The sequence below is a fragment of the Carassius auratus genome, chromosome 28, assembly GCF_003368295.1.
Source record: "Carassius auratus strain Wakin chromosome 28, ASM336829v1, whole genome shotgun sequence".
Taxonomy (NCBI): Eukaryota; Metazoa; Chordata; class Actinopteri; order Cypriniformes; family Cyprinidae; genus Carassius; species Carassius auratus.
In genome coordinates this window covers 12,117,673-12,144,143 of record NC_039270.1, presented here as the reverse complement: position 1 = coordinate 12,144,143, position 26,471 = coordinate 12,117,673, and the positions used below count along the sequence as shown (strand labels likewise).

General features: G+C 38.5%; 1 protein-coding gene across 3 annotated transcripts; it reads left to right on the top strand.

Moving 5' to 3' along the window:
* Nucleotides 1–393: 393 nt before the first annotated feature.
* Nucleotides 394–26,471, top strand: LOC113046799 (phosphoinositide 3-kinase regulatory subunit 6-like). 3 transcript variants are annotated; one of them, XM_026207800.1, is made up of 21 exons: nt 394–504; nt 1,732–1,868; nt 3,135–3,214; nt 4,577–4,681; nt 5,040–5,131; nt 5,221–5,289; nt 5,509–5,641; nt 5,993–6,062; nt 6,762–6,945; nt 7,597–7,738; nt 7,830–7,916; nt 15,605–15,977; nt 16,079–16,172; nt 16,251–16,364; nt 19,061–19,171; nt 23,239–23,353; nt 23,468–23,538; nt 24,107–24,197; nt 24,460–24,515; nt 24,609–24,712; nt 24,863–26,471. In XM_026207800.1, the coding sequence occupies exons 3-21, from the start codon at nt 3,202–3,204 to the stop codon at nt 25,014–25,016; spliced, it is 2,178 nt and encodes a 725-aa protein (XP_026063585.1). In that variant the 5' UTR covers nt 394–504; nt 1,732–1,868; nt 3,135–3,201; the 3' UTR covers nt 25,017–26,471. The 3 variants fall into 3 exon arrangements, with proteins under 3 accessions (XP_026063585.1, XP_026063586.1, XP_026063587.1); XM_026207801.1 differs by having other exon boundaries at nt 465–504; nt 1,737–1,868; XM_026207802.1 differs by lacking the exons at nt 394–504; nt 1,732–1,868; nt 3,135–3,214; ... (1 more) ...; nt 5,040–5,131; nt 5,221–5,289 and having other exon boundaries at nt 5,522–5,641; nt 6,779–6,945.

Here is a 26,471-nt window from a genome sequence, read left to right as displayed (position 1 = left end):
TTCTCATTTTGGGGGACATGACATTAAGACCTGTGGTAATGAAAAAAGCCACGTGTGATGTGTTCTCAGTGTTGTGGTCTATAAATAGGAAGTAAACTGTTTCCTCACATACAACAAGAGCTGTGTACAGAGCTGTGTACGAAAAAAAAAAAAAACCTTATTAAAAAATAAACCTTTTAGCTGGACTGAGGTAGGCAATGGGGGTAGGAGAGTTTGTAAACATAGAAATCAAATATGATTTTATTTTTTTTTGTAAAAAGAAAGAGAAAAAATATTTATTTATGTCTTTGCCTACTTTCTGGAAAATGCATCACTTCTCAGAATGTAATCATTCGATCAAGCGATTTGAAAGACGTCATTGACAGGCTTTGCTGATTGGAATGGGAAGTGCCCCACTAACGCGATGTGACGTAGGCCGAGTGGGCGGGTCTTCGGTGCACTGCGCTCTTCTGTCATCTGTAAAGTGAGAATGAATTGAAGCGGACTTGCATCAAACAAACAAAGGTAAGCTGATTTAAAATGTTCTGTGAACAAAAATCTGCCTCCAACAAATGTAGTCTTATGTGTTAGCAAAATTATGGCGATTCAAATGCATTATTTACAAATATTTTACCTCAGTCATAGTGCTTTACATTGTGTCACCATAATGGATCTAAAAGATTTGTTAGTTGACAATTTTATATATTCATTTAAAACGGATGCTTTTATATTAATTTAAACATGTGAAATATAAAAGATAAAATAATATTTTATATATTCATGTTAAATATATTTATTAAAGTAAAAACGTGGTGCTCACATTTGTGAAACATTCCTTCAGAGGAATGAAATATGAATGAAACATGATTTCTAAAAGTTGTTCATAATAGGCCTACAGAAATGTATTTAATTAAATTAAATAAAAAAATTATATAAAAAAATAAGTAAAGATCGAATTGGAAATATTACGTGACTGAAACGAAGCCTGTTAGGTTCAGATGTTAGAAATCCACATGAGGGCGGAATATTTATTTATTTATTTATTTATTTATTTATTGCCTTTAATTCTGTTTCTGTATTTAATTGGTCAATGAAGTGCAACCAGAATGACCAAATCCCTTTTTGTTGAAGATCTGAATGCAATGAACTCTTTATTAGGGGTCATGTGAATCGTTGAGTCTGTAACTGATCTGTATACTGTTCATTTGCTTCTCAATAAATTAGAAGTAGTTTAAGTCTTTGGTTCTTTTAATTGTGATGATTTTGACTCACATTTAACTTAAACCTACTTCAGTCTGTGTATATTGAACTTATTTAATACACTAATTTCACAATTTGAGTTGATTTACTGAATTAAATGAACATTTCCATGACATTGAGATGCAATTGTATATTTTTATATAGTCAGTCATTATATCTGTCACTGGAAGATCCCTTTTCTTCATATTAAATGTAATATGAAACAGGGGTGGAGCTCGAGTTTTGGCCTACATAAAGTTGTTATGTCCAGTCTTTTTTTTTTTTCTTCACATGATAAAAGAGCTTATATATGAGGATGATTCACTGCCGTTTGTTGCAAGCATACTCTGCATGCTGGTTAAAGGTGAAAGAAACAGGAGTCTAAAAATAACTGCTTAGCTACACATTTGTATTGCAGGAAACCAAACAAGTCTAATCTTCAGTCTATGTATGAGAGATAGAAAGACAGCTTTTAAATGTCAAGGCAGTGAAGTGCCTGTTTCTTCCCTTTAGCACAGGTAGGCACTCATACAGATGGTCTGACAGGAAAAGAGACTTCCTTGTCCTTGAGTGATTATTCAAGTACCTTCGCTCGACTGGGATTGCCACAGTTTCACAGCTCCTCGTAACAGCAGCTTTATGCATAGAAGGTAGGAATTTACTGTGCATTTCGGTTTTGCACATTATTTTTGTGTGGATAGTACAATAAAAATCATTGAATAATTTATTAGAATATACTGTTTTGGGTAGGAAGAAAGCAAAAGCATTTGTCTTTGCAGAGTGTCAAAAGTATAGAAATAAAGTTGTTTAGTGCAGTTCTCAGTTGAGCATCAAGCTGCGACCCACTGCAAAGACAAAACGCTTAGTATAGAGAAGTAACCTCATTCGTCAAATGATCATGTGACATTAACTAGCTGCATAATAACTTCTAACTAAAATCTTAGAATTGCATGTTTGGACAATACTTGTGTTTATAGAGCACTCTTAATTGTAATATAGACATTTCTGTACAGCTGCTTTGAAATGATATGCATCGCGCTATACAAATACAAGGCAACTAAAATCAAACAATAAGTTTATTAATAGTACGATAAACCACACAGGCCCAACAATATGCAAAACTGTTAAATTAAACAACTGCATAAACAATGAAAGTGTGATTTACTTGTTAAACACACAGAGCAAACACTATAGTATATTACAAGTAAAGTACTGTGCAGCAAAAGATATAGCATTTTCTCTTTTTTTTTTTTTTGTTTGGGGTTCCTGTGCATTTTATTATTTTCAGTTCACATAGTTTTTTGCCCTGCCACCTGTGGCCTGTTTTTGGGTTGTGAACCAGTTGAGAATCACTGATTTACTGTGTCTGAAGCTCATTAATTTGTTAAATGTAGATATATAACTATATGTCTAGTGCAGTGGTTCCCAGTCCTGGTCCTGGGGAACCCCCAACACTGCACACATTAGATGTTTCCCTATTCAAACACACCTGATTCATCTCCTCAGCTCATCAGTGGAGACTCCAGACCTCAAATGTCTCTGTGTCAGATAAGAGAGACACCAAAAACGTGCAGTATTGGGGGTTCACCAGGACCAGGATTGGGAACCACTGGTCTAACACATGATTTATGAGAAATAACAACATTTCTGTCAACATGAAATCCCCTGAGGTATTCACACGTTTGAATTCTGCTTCCTGTGCTGAGAACTGTAGGGTCTTTTCTGCATCGGTGTTGTGCTCTCTATTTTGACACACTCAAAATGCAGGGACTGGGCATTACATGCAGAATAAGTATATTGTGCCAAAGTAATCATGTTGTCAAGTTCCTTCATCAAGTTTTGCGCTCATTGTGATATATCGCTGATTTGTCTGTGTGCTTACACAAGAGCATGTTCTCTCTTTTTTGTGCTTGCAGACATGAAGGAGCTTTCTAACTGACTCATCCATGTCATGTGGATATTATCTGAGCTGTGAACCCCACCATGGAAGGAACATGTACTAAAACACTCTCTCTTGACACTTGCTAGTCTATTATAGATGACCAAGTTTCGTTTCATACATTATGTTTCGTTTTATTATTGCACGGAAACATTCTTTCTGAGGGATTTATATTGATGTTAAAATGGAAATTTAAGTTGTATTTTATAGTCTGGATTTCTTGGATTTTAGAAGTTTTATTTACCTACTAAAGTATAATATTTATTTAATAGTGTACACTATAGTATATTTCTGTAGACTACAAAGTGTGGTATATTACTGTTCAAAAATTAATGGTCAGTAGGATTTTGTTATATAAATGTATATATTTTTTTATTATAAAATGAAAATGAAAGTGAAAGTGAAAGTGACAACATGAACATAATAATAATAATTTATTATGTTTTTTCTTCAACAATATGAAGTAGCACAACTGTTTTCAACATTAAAAACAATATGGAATGTTTCTTGAGCAGCGAAACAGCATTTTATAGTGATTTCTGAAGGATCATGTGACACTGAAGACTGATGCTGAATCACAGAAATAATTATGATATATTACAATATAATATATATATATATATATATATATATATATATATATATATATATATATATATATATATATATATATATATATATATATATATATATATATTACAATATATTAAAATAGAAAATGCTTATTTAAAATTGCGTTAATAATTTGCATTAATGCTATATTTATTGTGTGTTTGATAATATAAATGTATAATAATATAAGCATCCCTAGTAAAGAAAACAAACACATGCCATAATTTATTTAAAATATTATTTAAAATGTAGTTCATATTAAATATACTTCAAACCATTAACATATTTCCCGACATATCATATCCCAGACTTACTGATATACAATTATAATTAAACTTTACTTGAAGTATTTCTTTATTGCACAATGCACATTTCTTAATATTATGAATAAATAGTTTTAATGTCATTATTATCAAGGATTTAAAGTGTACCTGAAGTATTATTGTGATATTTCCACTTTAGCGCAATCAAATTTACTTTAAGCATTAAGCATAAATTTAGTAAAGTTTTAAGTATAGCCTACAAGTTTAGCATACCAAAAGTACAATTACAGGGTATTTTTATTTTAATTATTTTAATTTGTAGAACACTTAGCACAAAACAATTGTATTTCAAATACATTTTAGTATAGCTTTTTTTTCTCTCTCTCTAGGGATAGCAGTCTTTAAAAAATCTGACCTTTGAACAGTAGTGTAAATATTAATGCTAATTCTTAAAAGCCAAAATCTGGAAATTTAGGACTGAGTTTTCAAACTTAATAGTTAATGTTACATGAGAATTAAAGGAGCTGTGTGAACTGTTTTGCAGTCGGTGGTGTGTCTTCAGTCGTGGAGTCTAGTCTCTACCACAATGTTCATTCCATCCTCCGAGAACTGGACGCTGAACCTCAGGCTGGATCAGCCTGCAATAAAGGTACCTGCTTTACCATGACAATCGAAACTGAAAGATAATACAAATCTATGCATCTCTAAAATGTGCAATATAGCCTGGAGATATCAAGTGTTTGATATCTGGATAGAAATGAAAGAAAATATGCTATTCCCTTGTTTATGAAGTGATTAATGGAACAGTTCAACCAAAAATGCTCCAAACCGTTTGTTAAGCATTTTTGAAGACTTTTCTTAATGGAGCTCGATCTGATAGTTCATCATAATCACATCTGCCAAGCTCCGAAAAAGCAGCAAAAAGTACACAATTCAAGATTATATGTTGTATTGTTACATATAATTAAAAGACATCTTTATGTGTGTGTGTGTGTGTGTGTGTGTAGGCATGTTGAGATGGACTCTGCATAACAGGGTGGAAAATAACCCATCTATCAGTGTCCCTCTTTTGAGGGTTCTCATAAAAGAGCTTGAAAAGGTTTGTTCCTCAGTCATTGTTTTATAGAATATCCGAAGATTTGTACAGCGAATAATAAGCTGTTTTGTCCTTGATTTGATTTATTCCAGGCGGAGAGAATCGATTCCAAGATTCGCATTATTCCTTTACTTCACACACTTGTCTACACGGTCCTGCAGGTCAGATTTCTAGCTTTGTTTTTCCACGGCGTCTGCGAATGCTTTGTTTGTTTTGTTATTGTTTCCAGTCAGTGATGATACGGAATGCGTCTGTGTGCAAGTTCCCGGCAGATCTGTTATTGCAGGAACAGTTCCGTGTGTCTGGAAAACAACACGATTGGGTTGTTGTCCAGCCATATGTGATGCGTGTTACTCATCGGGGTTTCTGCTTTATTTCAGTCTGTATTCATTCCAGAAGATCTATATCGAAGGATGTATTTATGCTTGGAAAGTTTAGTTAAGTTACCTGAACCCTACTGTGCAGTCGCTCTCAACTATGCCAGACAGATGAAAATGGAACAAAATGCACCAGGTAATATATGCAGTTAAAGTTAAAGCAATAAAAGCATTTCTAGGGTTAAACCAGAATTAAACTGGGATGCTTTCCATGTATCATGCTAATTGTTAAACTGGATATTTGGAGTTTCATTTTCAGTAAGATACACTCATTTAACCCGAAGTGTATGTCTTTCTAACCTCCATTCATGTGAGGAGACAGCATGTTTGGAGACAGTTTATCTAAATACAATTGAGTACATTCAGAAGATGTACCACAGATACAACTTAAATATTCTGTTTACGCTACTAGCATATTCATAAGCAAATTCCATTCTGTGGAAATCCCATCCCAACTTTCTTCAGGTGCGTTTTTCATCTTTTTTAGGAATACTGTATCAGAGGAGAGTCAGTGCCGAACATAATTTATGCAATGATCTTTATCCACTCCGTGAGAAGTAAGTGTAAACCAGGTTATTAATATTCTCATCATTTTACACACTACTGTTCCAAGGTTTGGTGACAGTCAGAATAATTCTTAACAAATCAATGCTTATTTTGATAAGGATGCATTAAATTGATCAAAAGTGACAATTACTGTAAGACTTTTTCACATTATTAAAAAAGAAATATTTCAAATGAATGTATTTATGCTTATTAAAATTATTTGTAATCATTTATATTTTAACTCTCACAAAAAAAAAAAAAAAAATCATCATTGATAAAAAAATGTTTTGCCATCACAGGAATAAATTCACAGCATTACTATTTCTATTTTTTATCAAATAAATGATGCCTTGGTGAGCATAAGAGACTCCATTTTTGAACAAACCATTGCTTGTTTCTGAATCAGATATTATTTCTCTTCTTTATTTGTATTATTTTTAAATGTTAGCGAACTATTCTTGATAACTAATTCCACCTACATATTTAAATTCGGCCTGCATTGCTCAGTAAGTCAGAAAATAGTGACTCATTTATGATTTTTTTCGCTTGATTACAAGGTGTTATACAGTAAAATGCCTTTTTACAAGAAAGAACTTTACATGTCTGTGCTTAATCCACAAGTCATTGTTTTATTCATAAATACATAAATGTTTGCATGTTATTGTCTCTGTATTCACTGTGCGCGACTCTCTCCATCTTTCTTTCATCAGGGTGTTTGTGTTTGTAGATCCTGTTGTGTTTCCTCTGTCTCTGGTGAGTGCGCTGAAGGCTGACGTGGAGTGTGCAGACCCAGGAAGAGACTCAATGATCTACAAACGCAGAGTTATACTGCACACAGTGCTAGCTGGTTTAGGAAAGAAGTGCCAGGTTGACCAGCTCTCACAGTCTCTAGAGGTTTGTTGTGTTAAAAAAACATCTGTTATATACAGTATATTTACCCATCCCATACCCATGTATATATAATACCCTTCTAAGCGGATTTAAAATTATTAATATATATATATGTGTGTAACCCATACTCAGAATTTGTGCTCTGCATTTAACCCATCCGAAATGCACACACACAGAGCAGTGAACACACACACACTGTGAGCACACACCCGGAGCAGTGGGCAGCCATTTATGCTGCGGCGCCCGGGGAGCAGTTGGGGGTTCGATGCCTTGCTCAAGGGCACCTAAGTCTGGGTATTGAAGGTGGAGAGAGAGCTGTTCATGCACTCCCCCCACCCACAATTCCATCCGGCCCGAGACTAGAACTCACAACCCTTCGATTGGGAGTCCAACCCTCTAACCATTAGGCCACGACTTCCCCACAAATATATACAAATATATATATACAATCTTATGGAAGATATTGCAAACTTATGTGTTTGGAGAAACTATAAGAGTGAATTTCAGTAGCAAAAATATCTGCAACACAATATCACATGTGGTGAAGCTTGATAAACATAAGCAAGTTTGATCCTGTTAATCATTTAAAATGTCCAGAAAGTCTTTGCTGAAAGATCCTGTACCCTAAATAACTGCATATTTTGTTATTTTCAGCATTTAGGTGAGGAACTGGATCTCCACTTCCAGGATCTCGTCACCATTCTAGAGCAGAGAACAGAAGATGGACCTTCTGATGATAATCAGTACAAAACAAGATTACAGGAGTTCTACCAAGACATCCTGACTGCTGCCAAAGGTAGAAATTATCCTCAACATGGTCCAGAAAGACACTATTTATTCCAAACAAGCTCAAACATGTAGTTATTTCACACGTTTGGTCATTTTAGATCCGTCATGTCCAGCCTCACAAGCAGAAACTCAGCTGCCCAGTCCTGAGGTCAGCTTCCATGTCTGGACCAAAGAGGATGTGATATGTGAGCTCAACTGTTGTTATTTCAACAAATGCTTGTACTCTTAAAACTAAAACAGCTTGATTCCACCAAAGAAAATAAATAAAAGGGTAATTATGACCATCAAAGTTCATAACAAGTAGCTTTCCCGCAAGCTGAAGTATATAGTTATCTACAGAAAGTCATTCACGGAAACACAAAACACCTATATGATAACACACATGACACTAAAATACTGCAATAAACAGTCACTAGACAACAGAAGATCTAACATAAACCCCAAATGTACATAACTGATAACATAGACATTATTTAAACAAAATAATTTCCAATGTGGAGTGTCACGAAGGGAATTCTGTGAATATCAGTTTACATTTTTTGACTAAATTATAGATTGACTTCTTCTTTTTTTACAACTTTACAATCTTGTGTTTTTTCCTGTATATACAGGTGCTGGTCATATAATTAGAATATCATCAAAATTATTTATTTCACTAATTCCATTCAAAAAGTGAAACTTGTATATTATGTTACACACAGACTGATATATTTCAAATGTTTATTTCTTTTAGTTTTAATGATTATAACCGACAACTAAGGAAAATCACAAATTCAGTATCTCAGAAAATGTGAATATTGTGAAAAGGTTCAATATTGAGGACACCTGGTGCCACACTCTAATCAGTTAATTAACTCAAAACTAGTCTCTCAGTCTAGTTCTGTAGGCTACACAATCATGGGGAAGACTGCTGATGTAACGCTGAGTCAGAGACGTTATGATCCATAAGCAGCTTTATTTCAATAATCCACAGAGTAAACAGAAACAGGTCAATCAGGGGCGTTAGATACCACGTAGACAAATCAGAATCATAAACCTTGACAGAGCGTAGAATCAGGGCTGGCGGCTGGCAGGCAGAGGCGAGAGAACAAGGCAGAGGTCGATAAGGCAGGCGGCAGAGAATCAGAGTCCAATAATCAGTCCAGGTCATACACGGAAGATCCAACAGTGGGAAAACGCTCGGTAATGTCTGCATGGGCAAAACAAGACTTCGCGTTTGAGAGAACAGGGCGAGTTCCTTAAATAGGGGATGAAGATGAGCGACACCTATGCAGGTAATCAGCCCCAGGTACGGGGTGTATGGGAAATGGAGTTTGAAGGAGGTTAATACTCGGGTGACGGTTCCCTCTGGTGGTGATCGGAGAGAGCCACAGAGGCTGTGTTTGTGACAGAGCCCTCCCCCTGCGAGCGACTCCTGACGCGATGAGGTGATCGTCGCCGGGGTCTTCCTCGGGGTCTAGGAGCGGGTCTGTCTGGGTGATCTCGATGGAAGTCCGTGATAAGAGTGGGATCCAGTATGTCATCAGCATTGACCCAGGACCTTTCCTCCGGACCGTACCCCTCCCAATCGACCAGATACTGTAGGACTCGGCCCCGGCGACGTGAATTCAGGATTTCGTGTACCTGATAGGCCTCCTGGCCATCGATGATGAGGGGAGGCGCTCTCTGGTCACCAGCCTCCTCTAGGTTCTCCGCTCCTCTCGGTCCACCAGCGGGCTTGAGCAAGGAAACATGAAAAGTGGGTGAGATACGGTAATGAGATGGGAGAGATAGTCTAAATGATACTGGGGTGATTTGACGGAGGATTTTGAAAGGGCCCACGTACCTGGGACTAAGTTTCTTGGATGGTAGTCTGAGGCGAAGATCCCGTGTGGACAGCCAAACCCATTGTCCGGGCTGGTAATCCGGATGAGCTCTGCGGTGTCGATTGGCCTGATTTCTGGTCCGACGAACTGCTCGGAGAAGGTGAACATGAGCGCTGTTCCAGGTCTCCTCACAGCGTCTCAGCCAAGCATCAACTGCAGGTAACTCGGATGGTTCGCCAGACCATGGGAAGAGAGGAGGTTGGAATCCTAGGATGCACTGGAAGGGAGTCATGCCTGTGGAAGGTTTTTGAAGGGAATTTTGTACGTACTCGGCCCAGAGAAGGAAGCGGCTCCAATCATTTTGATTCTGGTTGCAGTAGGATCGAAGGAAACGGGAGAGTTCTTGGTTCAGACGTTCGACCTGTCCGTTGGATTGTGGGTGGTAACCTGATGTGAGACTAACATTGATGCCCAACTGTTGGCAGAATGCCGACCATACTCTGGAGGTAAATTGGGGACCCCTATCGGAGACAATGTCCTCCGGGAGGCCATAGAACCGGAACACATTCTCACAAAGTGCCTCTGCTGTTTCGAAGGCAGTCGGGAGTTTGGGTAATGGGATGAAGCGGCAGGCTTTGGAGAAGCGGTCGATCACAGATAGAATAGTGGTTTTGCCCTGCGAGAGAGGCAGATCAGTAACAAAGTCGATGGCTATGTGGGACCAAGGACGTTGAGGAACGGGTAACGGGTGAAGAAGACCAGCGGGTAATTGATGGGATGATTTGTTAGTGTTGCAAGTGATACAGTTTCTAATGTAATTGATGGTGTCTGCTTGCATTGAGGGCCACCAGAAGCGGTTAGATAGGAGCTGGACGGTGGCGGTTATACCGGGGTGTCCTGAGCTTGGGGTAGAGTGGACCTGATGTAGTACTCGTTGTCTCAGTGTTTGAGGGACGAATGTGCGATTCTGGGGAGTCTCAGGAGGTGGAGGTTCGATGCGTTGGGCCTCAATGATCTCAGTCATAATGTCCCATTGGATGGGTCCAAGAATGATCGTGGGAGGAATGATGGGTTCGTGGTCTGGAGTTTGGTTGTTGGTTTCATAGAGACGAGAGAGTGCATCTGCTTTGGTATTCTGGGAACCCGGACGATAAGTGACTTGAAAATTAAATCTTGTGAAGAAGAGCGACCACCTGGCTTGTCTGTGATTCAAGCGTTTGGCTGACCGGAGGTATTCAAGGTTGCGGTGATCCGTAAGGACTGTGAAGGTGTGTTTAACCCCTCTAGCCAGTGCCTCCAATCCTCGAATGCTGCTTTCATAGCAAGGAGCTCGCGATCTCCAACATCATAATTCCTCTCGGCTGCGTTTAGTTTCCGAGAATAAAAGGCACATGGGTATAATTTCGGTGGATCTCCCTGACGTTGTGAGAGTACAGCCCCGAGACCTGAACTTAAAGCGTCTACTTCCACAATAAATTCCTGCTCTGGATCAGGATGATTTAAGATGGGCGCTGTGGTGAATCTATCCTTGAGGGCCTGGAAGGCGTTGAGGGCGGCGGAGGACCAGTGGAGACGCTGAGAGCCCTTCTTAACCATAGAAGTCATTGGTGCTGCGATGGAGCTGAAGTCGCGGATGAACCTTCTATAGAAGTTAGCGAAACCCAGGAAGCGTTGTAGTTCCTTGAGAGTCTGGGGTAGGGGCCAGTTGCCTACAGCGCGAACCTTCCCCTCCTCCATGGCTACTCCTCCAGCGCTGATTACATAACCCAGGAAGGAGATAGTCTGCTTGTGGAATTCACATTTCTCCAGTTTAGCATACAGTTGGTGCTGGATTAGGCGTTGGAGGACGGCTTTGACCTGTTTCACATGTTCTGTATACGTTTCGGAGTAGATGAGGATATCGTCTATGTAGACTATGACCCAACGATTCAACATATCCCTGAATATGTCGTTCACAAAGGCTTGGAACACGGAAGGACTGTTGGAAAGGCCGAACGGCATGACCCGGTATTCGTAGTGCCCAGTGGTGGTTGAAAAGGCCGTCTTCCACTCATCCCCTTCTCGAATTCGGATCAGGTTGTAGGCGCTTCGGAGGTCCAACTTCGTGAAGTACTTTGCTCGGCGTAGTTGCTCTAGAGCCGCTGGGACGAGTGGCAAGGGATATCGGTACTTCACCGTAACGTCATTGAGGCCACGGTAATCTATACAAGGGCGGAGGCCTCCGTCCTTCTTTTTCACGAAGAAGAATCCTGCAGAAGCTGGTGAAGTGGAAGGTCGAATGAATCCCTTGGCTAATTCCTCCTCGATATACTCCTTCATGGCTGTGGCTTCGGGTTGAGATAACGGAAATACTCGGCCCTTGGGTGGTTGAGCGCCTGGCATCAGTTCAATGGCGCAATCGCCTGGTCGATGAGGAGGTAGCTGCGCAGCCTTGGTTTTACTGAAAGCCTCCTGGAAACCGTCATACTCTTGAGGCAGTGGAGAGGCCGATGAGGAAGTATGAGTGATCGTGGGTCGGGTGCAGGAATGGAGACAATGTTCTTTGCAGTAATCTGACCATTGTGATATCTGTTTCGTGGACCAGGTGATCATTGGATTGTGTTTTTCCAGCCAGGGCAGTCGCAAGATGATGGGGTTATGAGGAGATTGGAAGCTGTAGAGGTGGATCTTTTCAGAATGGAGGGCCCCGACGGTGAGTTCTAACTCCTCAGTGATGGTTTGGATGCGACCGGAGCCCAGCGGTCGTCCATCTAGGGCTGCCACTGCCAAGTGAGAGGTACACGGAATACAAGGGATGTTATGAGTCTCCATGAAAGTGGTATCAATAAAATTTCCCGCAGCTCCGGAATCAATCAATGCCCTCACCTCGATGCTAACTCCCTTAACATATAACATGACTGGTATCTCTAACATAGAAGAAGATCTAGAGGGATAACTCACCGCAGCTGAATGTCGCTGCGGTCGAGTGGGGCATGAAGCCCGTAGATGTCCAGCCAAGCCACAGTATAAACACAGGTTGTGCTGTCGCCTGCGTGACTTTTCCTCCTCGCTTAATCGGGTAACTCCGATTTGCATGGGTTCTGGATCTGGGCTTAAGTTGTTGACTGGGGTGAATGATGAAGTTCGGTATCGGGGCCGACGTGCCCGAATCAGATTGTCTACCTTGATGGACAGATCGATGAGTTGTTCGAGGGTTTTGCCCTCGTCTCGGCAGGCTAGTTCGGTCTGCAGCTCAGCATCCAGTCCCCTCCTGAAGTGCAGGCGTAAAGGGTCGTCTGGCCAGCCAGTTTGTGCAGCTAGGGTGCGGAATGAGAGGGCATAATCTGCGGCCGATCTTCCTCCTTGACGGAGTGCGATAAGCTGTTCGCCAACCTCCTTTCCTCCCGCGGGATGTTCGAAAACCTCTCTGAATCGGAGAAGAAATGCTGAAAAGGTGGTGAAAACTGATCGATCACCGTTCCAGATGCCTGTGGCCCACTCTAGTGCTCTCCCCGTGAGCAAAGAGCACACAAACGAAATTCGGCTGTCCTCTGTGGGATATAACGAAGGCTGCTGGTTAACGAACATCAAACATTGTAATAGGAACCCCTTGCATCTGGCAGGTGATCCATCAAATTTTTCTGGGAACGCCAAGCGCGGGTTTACTGAAGCGGAAGGTGTGGCCACGGCGGCGGCCATTTGCTGAGGTTGAGGTGCTGCTGGAATATTTCCCTCCGGGGTTTGCAGGCGGAGTGATTGGAGGGTTCGGATCATCTCTTCGGTGAGAGAGGTGAGTCGATTCAGCTGCTGCTGATGTGCTGTCAGCGCCGCGGCTTGAGCGGATACTTCTGCCGTGATCTGGAAAAAAGCCGCTGGATCAATATCAGGCGAAGTCTTCTGTAACGCTGAGTCAGAGACGTTATGATCCATAAGCAGCTTTATTTGAATAATCCACAGAGTAAACAGAAACAGGTCAATCAGGGGCGTTAGATACCACGTAGACAAATCAGAATCATAAACCTTGACAGAGCGTAGAATCAGGGCTGGCGGCTGGCAGGCAGAGGCGAGAGAACAAGGCAGAGGTCGATAAGGCAGGCGGCAGAGAATCAGAGTCCAATAATCAGTCCAGGTCATACACGGAAGATCCAACAGTGGGAAAACGCTCGGTAATGTCTGCATGGGCAAAACAAGACTTCGCGTTTGAGAGAACAGGGCGAGTTCCTTAAATAGGGGATGAAGATGAGCGACACCTGTGCAGGTAATCAGCCCCAGGTACGGGGTGTATGGGAAATGGAGTTTGAAGGAGGTTAATACTCGGGTGACGGTTCCCTCTGGTGGTGATCGGAGAGAGCCACAGAGGCTGTGTTTGTGACAGCTGACTTGACAGTTGTCCGAAAGATGACCATTGACAACTTGCACAAGGAGGGCAAGACACAAAAGGTCATTGCAAAAGAGGCTGGCTGTTCACGAGCTCTGTGTCCAAGCACATTAATGGAGAGGTGAAAGGAAAGAAAAGATTTGATAGAAAAAAGTGTACGAGCAATAGGTATAACCACACCCTGGAGAGGATTGTGAAACAAAACCCATTCAAAAATGTGGGGGAGATTCACAAAGAGTGGACTGCAGCTGGAGTCAGTGCTTCAAGAACCACTACGAACAGACGTATGCAAGACGTGTTTCAGCTGTCGCATTCCTGTGTCAAACCAGTCTTGAACAACAGAGAGCGTCAGAAGTGTCTTGCTTCAAAAAGGACTGCACTGCTGCTGAGTGTGTCCAAAGTAATGCTCTCTGATGAAAATAAATTTAGCATTTCGTTTGGATATCAGGGTCCCAGAGTCTGGAGGAATCCACGTTGCTTGAGGTCCAGTGTAAAGTTTCCACAGCCAGTGATGGTTTGGGGTGTCATGTCATCTGCTGGTGTTGGTCCACTGTGTTTTCTGAGGTCCAAGGTCAACACAGTCATATACCTGTAGCTCAATTGGTAGAGCACTGCACTATCAAGCGCAAGGTTGGGGGTTTAATTCCCCGGGAACACATGATAGGTAAAAATTTATAGCCTGAATGCACTGTAAGTCGCTTTGGATAAAAGCGTCTGCTAAATGCATAAATTTAATTTATACTGGGAAGTTTTAGAGCACTTCATGCTTCCTGCTGCTGACCAACTGTATGCACTGATTCAGGCAAAAGGAGCTCCAACTAAGTATTGACTGCTGTACATGCTCATATTTTCATGTTCATACTTTTCATTTGACCAAGATTTCTAAAAATCCTTTCTTTGTATTGGTCTTATGTAATATTCAAATTTTCTGAGATACTGAATTTAAGATTTTCCTTAGTTATTATCATCAAAATTAAAAGAAATAAACATTTGAAATATATCACGCTGTGTGTAATGAATGAATATAATATACAAGTTTCAGTTTTTGAATGGAATTAATTAAATAAATCAACTTTTTGATCATATGCCATATGACCAGCACCTTTAGTTTAGTGTGGGAACCTACTATTAACCAGTTAACAGGTTTTTTTTTTTTCTCGAAGCGTTTTTACAATATTTTACCATTACAATTACAAAGAAATTTACATTGTAGAGCTCACAACTGTGAGATGGAAAAATTCAGAAAAAAGTTGGAATTAAGTGATATAAACTCACAATTCAATTTCGAAATGAAAAATGTCTGAATTGTGAGATAAAAATGTTGATTACCATTTAATTTTTAATTCTGTGGTGGAAAAAATAATGGTAAGATTTAAATGTTGAAGTCAGTGAAAAAAGTCAGAACTGTGAGATATTAACTTACAATCAAAAGATAAAAAAGTGGTAATTTTAATTTTTTTATTTGTGGTGGAAACAAAAAAAAACTGAATTGCAAGATGTAAACTTAAACATGCAGAGAAAAGGGACAACATTTCAGACAGAGTTCTGCCTTTTTTCTCTGTCTTGTGAGTTTATATCTTATCATTTGGACTTCTTTTTTTATTGCATGAGAATTTTTTTTTATATATATATATTTTGATTTCAAGGTGGAAACAGATCATCTAAATTCATGTAAAAAAACACGGTGCATTTTACATTTTCTTTTAAACAGGGAATGAGCTTGTTAACTTTGCACTTTACACGGACCGAAACCCTGCTAGTCTGGATGAGGATGACCTGAAGCGTACCTCTGTCGTGTCCACGGACAGCGGCATAGAGGGAGACATGCCCATCAGTGAGCTCTCCTCTATAATGCTGGAGTCTCAGGGCGGCCCAGAGGAGCAGAGCAGCTCTAAGTCCTTCTACAGGAGGCTGTGTATGCGATGTCCCAAAGCTGGCAACAGAATGACACTCATGATGGAGGCCATTAAGGGAAATGAAGGATCCAGCCTCACTAAAGAGCAAAGGAACCTCACGGCTCGGATCCTTGTAATGGGTGACGACAGAACGCTAGGACGGCTCGCCAGGACTCTCCACACTATACGGTAAGAAGTTTACATCCATTCTTTTACACATTTTACCTTTGCATTTAAAAAAGGTTTGGGTCTAATTTGTGATGCTTTCATCTTTCTGTGTTTGTGCTCAGGAAAAAGGAGGCACGACATCTGCTGCTGACAAAGAGAGTGAATATAGAGATGTATTACATTCCAGTGACGGACCAAACACTTTCCCCTGTTCAGGTAAAAATAGATTTTGCTTTAGTTTTCATTTAAAAAACACCAGCAATGACAGCTCACTGTAATGCATGTGCTTTCCAGGAGGGTGTTCCTGAAGACATGCTGACATTGGCAGGATATTTGGGAAGCGTGGACCCGTGGTATGACTGTAATATCAACGGTTTGGGAGCCATGATACTAAAACTGGCACAGATGGTAATTATTACACTTTTGAAGAGTCCACAATATGAATGGGAATTGTTTAAGTTCTTGGATAAGTTCATTTTATCTACTCTGGATCCTTTGCACTCCCATTAACAATATTTCAATGGGATAAATATGTGGAAAAAATAAAATAAATTATATTATTAAATCAAGTTTTTTTTCTTCATAATGTGACATGTGAAATTGCATTTACATTGAAAAAGATTAATGAGAATTAAATTTTTACATCATTTCATCATATCATTTTCAAAATGACAGTATTTTAAGTTTGCCTTAACTAGGCTATATATAAAATAACAACACTAAACAGACTGGAAATGTGATAGCATATTTAATCACTTTGTTATACTATCATGGCCAAAAATATCGGCCCCCTTGGTAAATATGATCAAAGAAGGCTGTGAAAATAATCTGTGTTAATCCTTTTGATCTTTTATTTAAAAAATGTATCCTTTCATTGGAAATGAGAATCTAAAATGGGGGGAAATATCATTATGAAATAAATGTTTTTCTCGAGTACACATTGGTACACAATTAACGGCACCTTTTATTCAATACTTTTTGAAACCTCCATTTGCCAGTTTAACAGGCCTAAATGTTCTGTTATGATGCCTGATGAGGTTAGAGAACACCTCACAAGAGATCAGAGACCATTCCTTCATCCAGAATCACTCCAGACCCTTCAGATTCCCAGCTTCTCCTCTTCAGTTCACTCCTCTCATTTTCTGTAGGGTTCAGGTCAGAGGACTGCAATGGCTGTAGCAGAAGCTTGGTTTGAAGCTCAGTGACACATTTCGGTGTTGTTTTTGAGGTTTGTGTTTGGATTATTGTACGGTTGGATGATCCAAACATGGCCCATTATGAGATTTCTAACATAGGCAGTCACTTACTGATTTTTTATATGTTGGTATTTGATATAATCAAAGATGCCATGTGTCTAAACAAGATGTCCAGGACCTCTAGCAGAAATAAAGGCCCACAAAATAAAAAAAACTGCAGTATATTTTATTGTACACATGGGGTACTTATTATCTCTGTGTTCACCAAACCCATCTTGAGTGTTTGTCTGATAACCGAAAATGCCTTAGTTTGTTTCTGGATGAGCTAGGAGAATTTTTCTTGAAACCCTCCCAAACAACATGTGTTGATGTAGGTTCTGTTTTACAATTTTTTTAAGGTTTTCTGAACACGAGATTCAACTCTCCTCCTGACCATGCATTAGGACGATATAGACACACATCCTCTTCCAGGCAGAACATTTTATGTTGATTGGAAAGTCTTAATTATTGCCCTGATGGTGGAAATGGGAATTTTCACTGCTCTAGCTCTTTTCTTATAGCCACTTCACTAATTTGTGAAGCTCAATTATCTTTTGCTGCACATCAGAAATATATTCTTTGTTTTTTTTTTCATTTTGATCGATGATTAAGGGAATTTGGCTTTGGAATTTTGCCTCCTCTTTATATTTCTCTGAAACAGGAAGCCATGGCTGGATAATTTCATGTTTATTATCACGCTAAATATGAATGTAAATATGAATGGGAATATACTTCAGAGATATTTTATTATTGGGGTGCCAATAATTGTGTCCAACGAGGATTTGAGAAAAACCATTATTTCATAATGATATTCCCCCCGTTTTAGATTCTTATTATCCAAATGAAAGGATACATTTTTGTGAATTTTTAAAATAAAAGATTAGAAGGATTAACAATGCAGATTAATTTTCACAGCCTTCTTTGATCATATTTACCAAGGGTGCCAATATTTTTGTCCAGGACTGTATGAACAACTAGTCAGACACAACACTGATTTATAAAGATATTTGTAAATGTGTTCGATTAAAAAAGAACAGGATTGGTTCAGGAGCCAAACTGGAGATGGTGTATATTTCTGAATCACTAAAAGGAATCGGCTCATAAAAATGATTGCGGACACTGCACAGTCTGTGTTTGAGTTGCTATAAAAAACTGTTTTATTAAAGTCATCCGTTTGAGAGTCAGAGTACACTTGGTGTGCTGAATGTGTTTGATTCACTATTAAAAAAATTAAATAAAGGTTCGTAAGAGTCATTCATTCGACAGTCGAACTGGTTGCATTGGATTTTTTGGACACTGGGGATGTTGTATGTTTTTGATTTACTAACTAGCTCATAAGAAACATTTCTTTGGCAGACAGTTGCACTCTATGTGTTGATTTTCCAAAAATAACTGACTCAAACATGTAATTTGCTCAGCAGTTCAATGTTAGAGTTTTTGATTCACTGAAAATAACCAGTTCATAAGAGTCATTTGTTCTGTCATCAGACTGGTTCTGGCTTCCAACCCTAGTTGACCCTCTTTTACTTTAATAAGGGTAATTATTTCACTGAAATAAAGATCACGTAGACTAAGTGTAAGAGCAAGAAAATGCTTGATAGCTCTAAAGAATCTGAGCAGCAACTTAATTACAGAATGCAAGCTTATACTGTACATATTTTCTTGGTGTTTGAAAAATGCTGTAAAAATTGGTGTTTTGCTTGTTTATTTTTATTTTTCCTATTTTCACCTATGTATGTATGTATGTCTGTCTACAGTTATTATTTGCCAAATGAAACCGAAAATGCTTCTCTACTTGATATAAATATATATGTATATTTTGCAATTCAGGTTGTTTTTAAACCTTCCTCTTAATTGATGTCATTGTAGAAATCAACTCAGAGTGAATCTTCAGGCCCCAACACCTTCCTGCTAGATATCATCTCATACTACACACGTGTCAGTCTGCATCCGGTGCACCTTCCCATCTACTCTGTCAAGGTTGGATTGAATCATGCAATGATTATTTTAATTTATTAATTTAGCAGATGTTTTTTATCCAAAGCAACTTAACAAATGAGGCAAATGGAAGCAATTAAAATCAGCAAAAGAGCTATAATAAGTCTTGGTTAGCTTAGCACAGTACACATGGCAAGACTTTTTAAAAATTGTATAATAAAACATAGAATACAAAAAGTTTAGAGCAAGCTAGTGTTCATTTGTTTTTGTTTTGTTTTTTTTCTTAAGAAAACAAGCAATTAGTAAACGAATAGAGTCTAAAAGAGGCAAGTTTTTTTTTAAAGAAAAGAATTAGAATGGAGAGTGCTAGAGTTAGAGGGTCAAAATAAAGATGGAAGAGATGTCTTTTAGGCAATTCTTGAAGATGGCTAGTCAATCAGGATTGAGTTTGGAAGGTAATTCCACCATGATGGAACATTTATTTAAAAAATCTTTGAAAGTGATTTTGTGCCTTTCTGCACAATAAAGTGCACGTTCACTTGCAGAATGCAAACTTCTAGAGGGCAAATAAGTCTGAAGTAATTAATTTAGGTAAATTGGTGCAGAACCATTCGTGGTTTTATAGTCAAACATTAACTCCTTGAATTTTATGCGAGCAGCTATTGGTAGCCAGTGCAAATTGATAAACAGAGGTGTGATGTGAATTATTTTCGGCTCATTAAAAATGAATCTTGCTGCTGGATTATTTGTAAAGGTTTGATAGAACGGTCTGGAAGACCTCCCAAGAGAGCATTGCAATAGTCTAACCTGGACAGAACAAGAGCTCGAACAAGAAGATGTGGAGCATGTTCCTGTTCTTTTGATGTTGAATAAAGCAAATCTGCAGGACCATGCAGTTTTAGCAATGTGGTCTGAGAAAGTCAGCTGATCATCAATCACAACTCCAAGGTTTCTGGCTGTTATTGAAGGAATTATGTTTGATGTGCCTAACTTGATGGTGAGATTGTGATGAAACAATGGGTTTGATGGAACCACAAGCAGTTCTGTCTTGGCAAGGTTGAGTTGAAGGTGATGGTCCTTCATCTGGCAAGAAATGCCTGTTAGACAAGCTGAGATGCAAGCAGCTATCACTGGATCAGGATGGAATGAGAGGTAGAGTGGAGTGTCATCAGTACAGCATTGGTATGAAAAGCCATGTTTCTGAATGACAGAACCTAGTGATGTCATCTAGACAGAGAAGAGAAATGGTCAAAAAAATGAGCCCTGAGGCACCGCAGTAGTTAGATTTGTTGCGATCTGCGATACCTTACCTCTCCAAGACACCTCAAAGGACCTATCTTCTGAAACCAGACTGGTTGTGGTCATGGATGTTGTTCTGTGTGAGAAAGGCAGAGACTTGGTTGAAAACACCTTGTTCAAGTGTTTTTGCAGTGAAATTCAATTCAATTCAATTTTATTTGTATAGTGCTTTTTACAATACAAATCATTGCAAAGTAACTTTACAGAAAATTAATGTTTCTATAATAATTAGACATAGCTTATCAGCAGTGACTAGTGATGCAAGTTATATATCGGCCGATGATTAAAGCGCATCTAGTCAGTAAAGCCGGAAATCACGCACCTGATGGTATTTACAGCTGATTAGATAACCGACTTTACTGATGAGATGCACATTAATCATCAGCCAATATATATTTTGCACCCCTAGTGGTGACTCAGTTTATGAACATATGGCTGAAATGTACAGAAAAATCAATTAACCTTTTCGCACGTGAATTTACTATATTCTAGCTGAGCCCCCAGTGTGAGTTTTTTTAGGGGACTATTTTTATTTTTAGAATGTACCGCCTTATTGTTTTCATGGCGATGCATCATGCTTGTCATGTGACACAACACAGCCTCATTAGATCTGTATGACACATGGATCGCTTTTATTTAGTTTTTCCTGTTTTATTCAAAACATTCACAAACACTATATAATGAAATATTCAATGCAAATATCTGATATTCCAATTCTGAAATATGTGCAAGTAAAACACATTTATATCGACCGCGTTAGTTGATCAACACCGGGTGATGGGCGCTGCCATGTTAGTTCTCACTGAATCCATCCTCTCCTCCTGAAACACAGGTCTCTCTCCAGTAAACTGGGAGAAGAGCAGAGTAAACTTTGTAGTTACTTACACAATCTGTATATGATATCAGTAAAAACATGTAGTCAGATTATATTTGTAAGTATCATTATCGCCGTTTCCATAGACATCAGCATGTATTTTACAAACTGTAAATGTATGGTTTTGCTAGAACTTATGTGTATTTAAATGTCTATTGTTGAAAACACTGAATATTTGTGATAATATGACAAGCACTCAGCTTGTCCGATCTGGCTCTGTGCCAGCCAAAGCGCGAAAGTGGATTTAAATTCAGAAGTTGATGACATGACATACTGAAAGTTCTTATCACACCGATGTGATCATACACTTCAGGGACCAGCCAAAACTGATCACACCAGTATGATCGTATGCGTTAAGGTTAAAGACGTAATCAAACAGATGACGAACACTATTAACAGCAATTATAGTAGCTTGTTTATTTAAGATACAGGACAACCCCTTAGCAGTGCATTACAATAGTCCAGTCTAAAGGTCATGAATGCATGAACTAGCTGCATCAGAAGCAGGTAACAACAAGGAAGAAGAGAAACTGGTCTATAGTTCTTGAAAAGAGATAGGTTTAGGGTGGGTTTCTTAAAGGTGCTGTAGGGAACTTTTGTAAAAAAATATTTTTTTACATATTTGTTAAACCTGTCATTATGTCCTGACAGTAGAATATGAGACAGATAATCTGTGAAAAAAATCAAGCTCCTCTGGCTCCTCCCTGTGCTCCTATTGCCATTTGCAGAAATACATCGCTCCTGTTAAGAAACAACCAATCAGAGCTGTTTGTGTTCAAAATGTAGAAAAATGTATATAATAAGCGAGTACACCATGAATCAATTTTCCAAACCGTGTTTTTGGCTTGTCCTGAATCACTAGGGTGCACCTATAATAAGTGTTTATATTCTGACTATTTTAGATTGCTTCGGGGGTACCGCGGCGGAGTAACCCAGTACCTTTGTGATTCTTCATAGACATAAACAGAGAGAAGTAGCTCCGGCTACGATGTTCTTCCGCGAGACGCAAGCAGTTCTGTTTATTAACCGCTAGAGCGTCAAAAGTTACCTACCACAGCTTTAAGTAGTGGGGTTATATGAGCCTGTCTAAATGCTGAGGGAAAACACCAGTGTGAAGGGATGTGTTAATGATGTGTGTGAAGATACAACTGCAGGAGAAGTGGCTTGAAGGATGAGATGGAATAGGATCAAGTGGACAAGTAGTAGGATGATTAGAAAAGATGAGTTTGGAGACTTCTGCCTCAGAGAGTGAAGAGAAGGATGTGATTGAGTGTATGTTTGATGGTAAGATGTGCTTGACAGATTGTGGTGTGGAAAACTGTGCACTGATGGTTTTAATTGTATTAATGAAGAACTTGAGAAAACCGTCAGCTGTTAGAGTTGATGAAGGAGGGGGAGGAGGAGGACAAAGTTTTAAAGAGCATACAAGAGTTAGACAAAAAGTTCATTTTGTCCTTCTAGCAGTTGAAACATTAGCAGTGTAGAAAGAGAGCAGTGACTGATACAAATTAAGGTCAGTAAGATTTTTTTGATTTGTGCCATACCCTTTCAGCAGCCCTGAGCTTAGAACAATGTTCCCGGAGAACATCAGACAGCCAAGGGGCTGAAGGGGTGGTACGAGCTGGCCTGGAAGAAAACGGGCAGACAGTGTCTAAACAAGACGTAAGAGTGGAGCAGAAAGTATCAGTAGCATTTTTAGCATCAAGAGATGATAACTGTTTAGGGGGAGGAAGCAAAGATGAAACCACAGCAGATAGCAAAGAGTGTCAGACTGAGCATAGGTTACGCCAATTGTCATCATCTTGTCTTACTGAATGAATCAATACTTGTGTAAAAAGGAAATTGTCCTTGTGCTTAACAAATGTTTGTCATGATTGTAGAGCTTGTGGGTTGTTTCCATGTCAAAAGTTGAAAGTCTCAATATTCTCATGTCTAGATCTGCTTCTCTGGCCTCAGCAGCACCACAGTAGAGGAGGTGTTTGTGGCTCAGCTCGCCGTGGACTTTCCCGAGGTCAAACGCTACAAAGCAACATTTAAAGACACAATTAAAGGTGCTGATTTCATTTTCATTTTTGAAATGTTTTACTTTTATTACATCATACCCTGTATCTCAACACTTTTTCATCTGCTTTTACTAAATGTTTGCCATCAATTTTGCCTTAAAGGTTCAGTGCGTTACAAAAAATACAACCCACAAGAATTTCATGGTTCAGTTGTGTCAATTAATTATAGAAAGGTGAGTATTTTATTCACAGAGTATTTTTAGTGTCTTACGCACTGATCTTAAAAAAGTGAGCTAGTGTTGACCCCGGTGAGTTAATGTTTTAAAATACACTACCATTGAAAGTGTGAGGGTTAAATATAAGAATTTAAAAATGTATACATTACCATTTAAAAGTTTGGTGTTGGTAACTTTTTACAAGTGAAAGAAATCTCTTATGCTCACCAAGGCTGCATTCATTTGATAAAAATGACAGTAAAAACACTAATACTGTGAAATATTATTACAATTTAAAAATTTAAATAAATTCTCTTTGAATATATTTTAAAATGAAGTTTATTCCTGTGATGCAAAGCTGAATTTTCAGCATCATTACTTGTCTACAGTGTCACATGTAAATAAAATGAATAAAATCTTTCGAAAGAAATAACTTACTTTTGAATAAAAACTCATTTAAATTAAATACTTGCTTAGTGTGCAAAAAATAATATGCAGAATAATTGCATAAAGTTTCTACTGTTTGCATAATGTTCTTTTGATACAGAATCTGTCATAAAAGTTCTGGTGTTAACATTTCTTTTAGGCTTCAATAAGTGATAGAGAAAAGGAGATGGGAATGTCTTTGGCAACAAGTGGCATGTTGATCAGTGTTTTGCCTTCATGCAGAGTCAGAAGTATGTCACATACTTAAAATACTAAAACTTTGTCATTGTTATAATGACAGCATTGCTAGTAGTGTTAACATTATTTTATTTTAGTCTCATTAGAATACTTTTGTATTATTCATTATTTTACATTTTTATATATATTTTATATATTTTATTTTATTTTTGTTTTATTTTTTGCCATTTTAGTACTATTAGTAAAGGAAAATTTGAAATGTTAGCAATGCAGACACAGGTTTCCTCACTTGTAATGTGGCGCTTTGGTCTACAGGTCTACACAGTGTCAGCATAAGTTTACAAGATATGAATCCCACAAGGCCCAGCACAGTAAGTGAACATGTTATACTTATTTCTGTTCTAGATGTTTAATTTAGCAATCTTGAATGCAATACTGAGGTAACGATCCTGTTTTCTCCCTAGCATTCATTCAGAGCTGTTAGTGCCAATATCAGAGTGCTAGAGGAGCAGACATTCACAGTCTGTTTGGATAAAGACCCACGTAAAACATTTAGGAATGTCCATAGGTGAGCATTCATTTTATAATGTCTTTCTAATTGTAAAAATATCAACAGTATTGACCTCTTTTTGTTTGTTGCTTTTATTAATGGCCAACAGGACCTATTATGTGTAACATATGTTCCTGAGGCATCATACATTTCATCTTTTGTCCACAGCATTAAAGTTTCTCCATGCTTGGACCCGGGATACTCCCATCAGCCGAGTACAAAATCCAAGTACAGTTTGGCAGAGGGAAGTGAATCGCTGGGCAAATATGTCAACAAGACCCTCACGCTACCAATCAACACCTTCTGTGGCACTGAGCAATGACTATACGACTGGAAATCATGATAAAAGAGCTTGGGTCATGAGACAAACTGAAACCTGATACCTCAAAGAGGCTTTTATTGTTTCTTGTGTGTGCATTTCCTCTTTTATCTTTTCTCTGTTGCCTAAAACACATGTAACCTCAAGAGGCCATGACTTCCTGCTGAACCGTGAACAGATATGGTGTTCATAGACTAACAAAATGTGTTGAATTGGTGTCTGTGAATTGTCCTTGATCTTTGTAAAGCATCCTGAAATCTGCAGATTTTAAAATGTCATGTTTACACTACTTTTTTTTTCTTTTTTTTTTTTTACTTTCATAACAATAATGTGTTTGTATGATACTTGGATACATGTTATTTAACACTTTGGAAGCACTTAGACTTTCATTTGACACTTGCCATTAACTAACAAGATTGCATTTTAGATTATAGCTGCATCCGAAATCGCATACTATCTGAGTAGGTACTTCTTTTGAGTAATTAATTACTTTACGACTGTTAAAAAGTATGTTATATAATCTATATAGCATGGAAGTGTGTACTACAATAGCCATGTGGTCACTGTCATGTGACCTATGCCATCAGTTGCGTCGCATAACTACATATGTTACTTTACATATGTACATAGGGTACAGTACTTTACACCTAATGTTTTATAAATACTTTTAACTCGGACATACTACTCTGTTGTTGTTTTTTTTGGCTACAAGTGAAGTATGCCATTTTGTATGCAGCCTTGTAAGCATTTAGATTAGAATAGCATGGTACCCTATTTATTCTGCAGTATGCAGATATATATATATATATATATACACTGTGTGCAATATGCAAGTTTGGAAACCTGTTACATATGTGCTGTGGGCTACAACATCGCACTTAATGGGGTTATTGTATTTCACAATGCACCTGCCTTTTATTTACTTGGGCTAACAAACATTTTCTTCTTGACTCATTTTTTGATCAGAGAGCCAATAACTGTAGAGTAATCTATATTATAACTTGTTGAATTAAAGGTGCAGAGTAAAGGTTGTGACTTCTAATTTTATACTGTAGGTTTAGTCAGTTTTATGCAGGCGTCGTGTTTGGAGTATACAGCGATTGACATAAACTGGTTTATGACTGGATTGAGATGATTTCTGGGGTAGTTGATGAAGATGAAATGGAGTCAGATGACTGGAATAGATATGCAAACAAGTAAAAGGGGATTAGAAGGAAACGGCTCAGATGAAGATAATAGGTTTGCATGTAAAAAAAAAAACATCGTAAGAGAGGAATATAAAGTAATTCTTAAATTCAGAAAGGAAGATGAACATGTTAATCTAAGTCCAATAGAATTAGACAAAGGGTAACATACAGTGGATTTAATGTAAGGAAGAAAGCTGTGGAAATCGGCTAGGTGCACAAGATGGCGCCGGTGAGCTTCAGCGACGCGAGTGTGTGCATACTTATTTCCGGT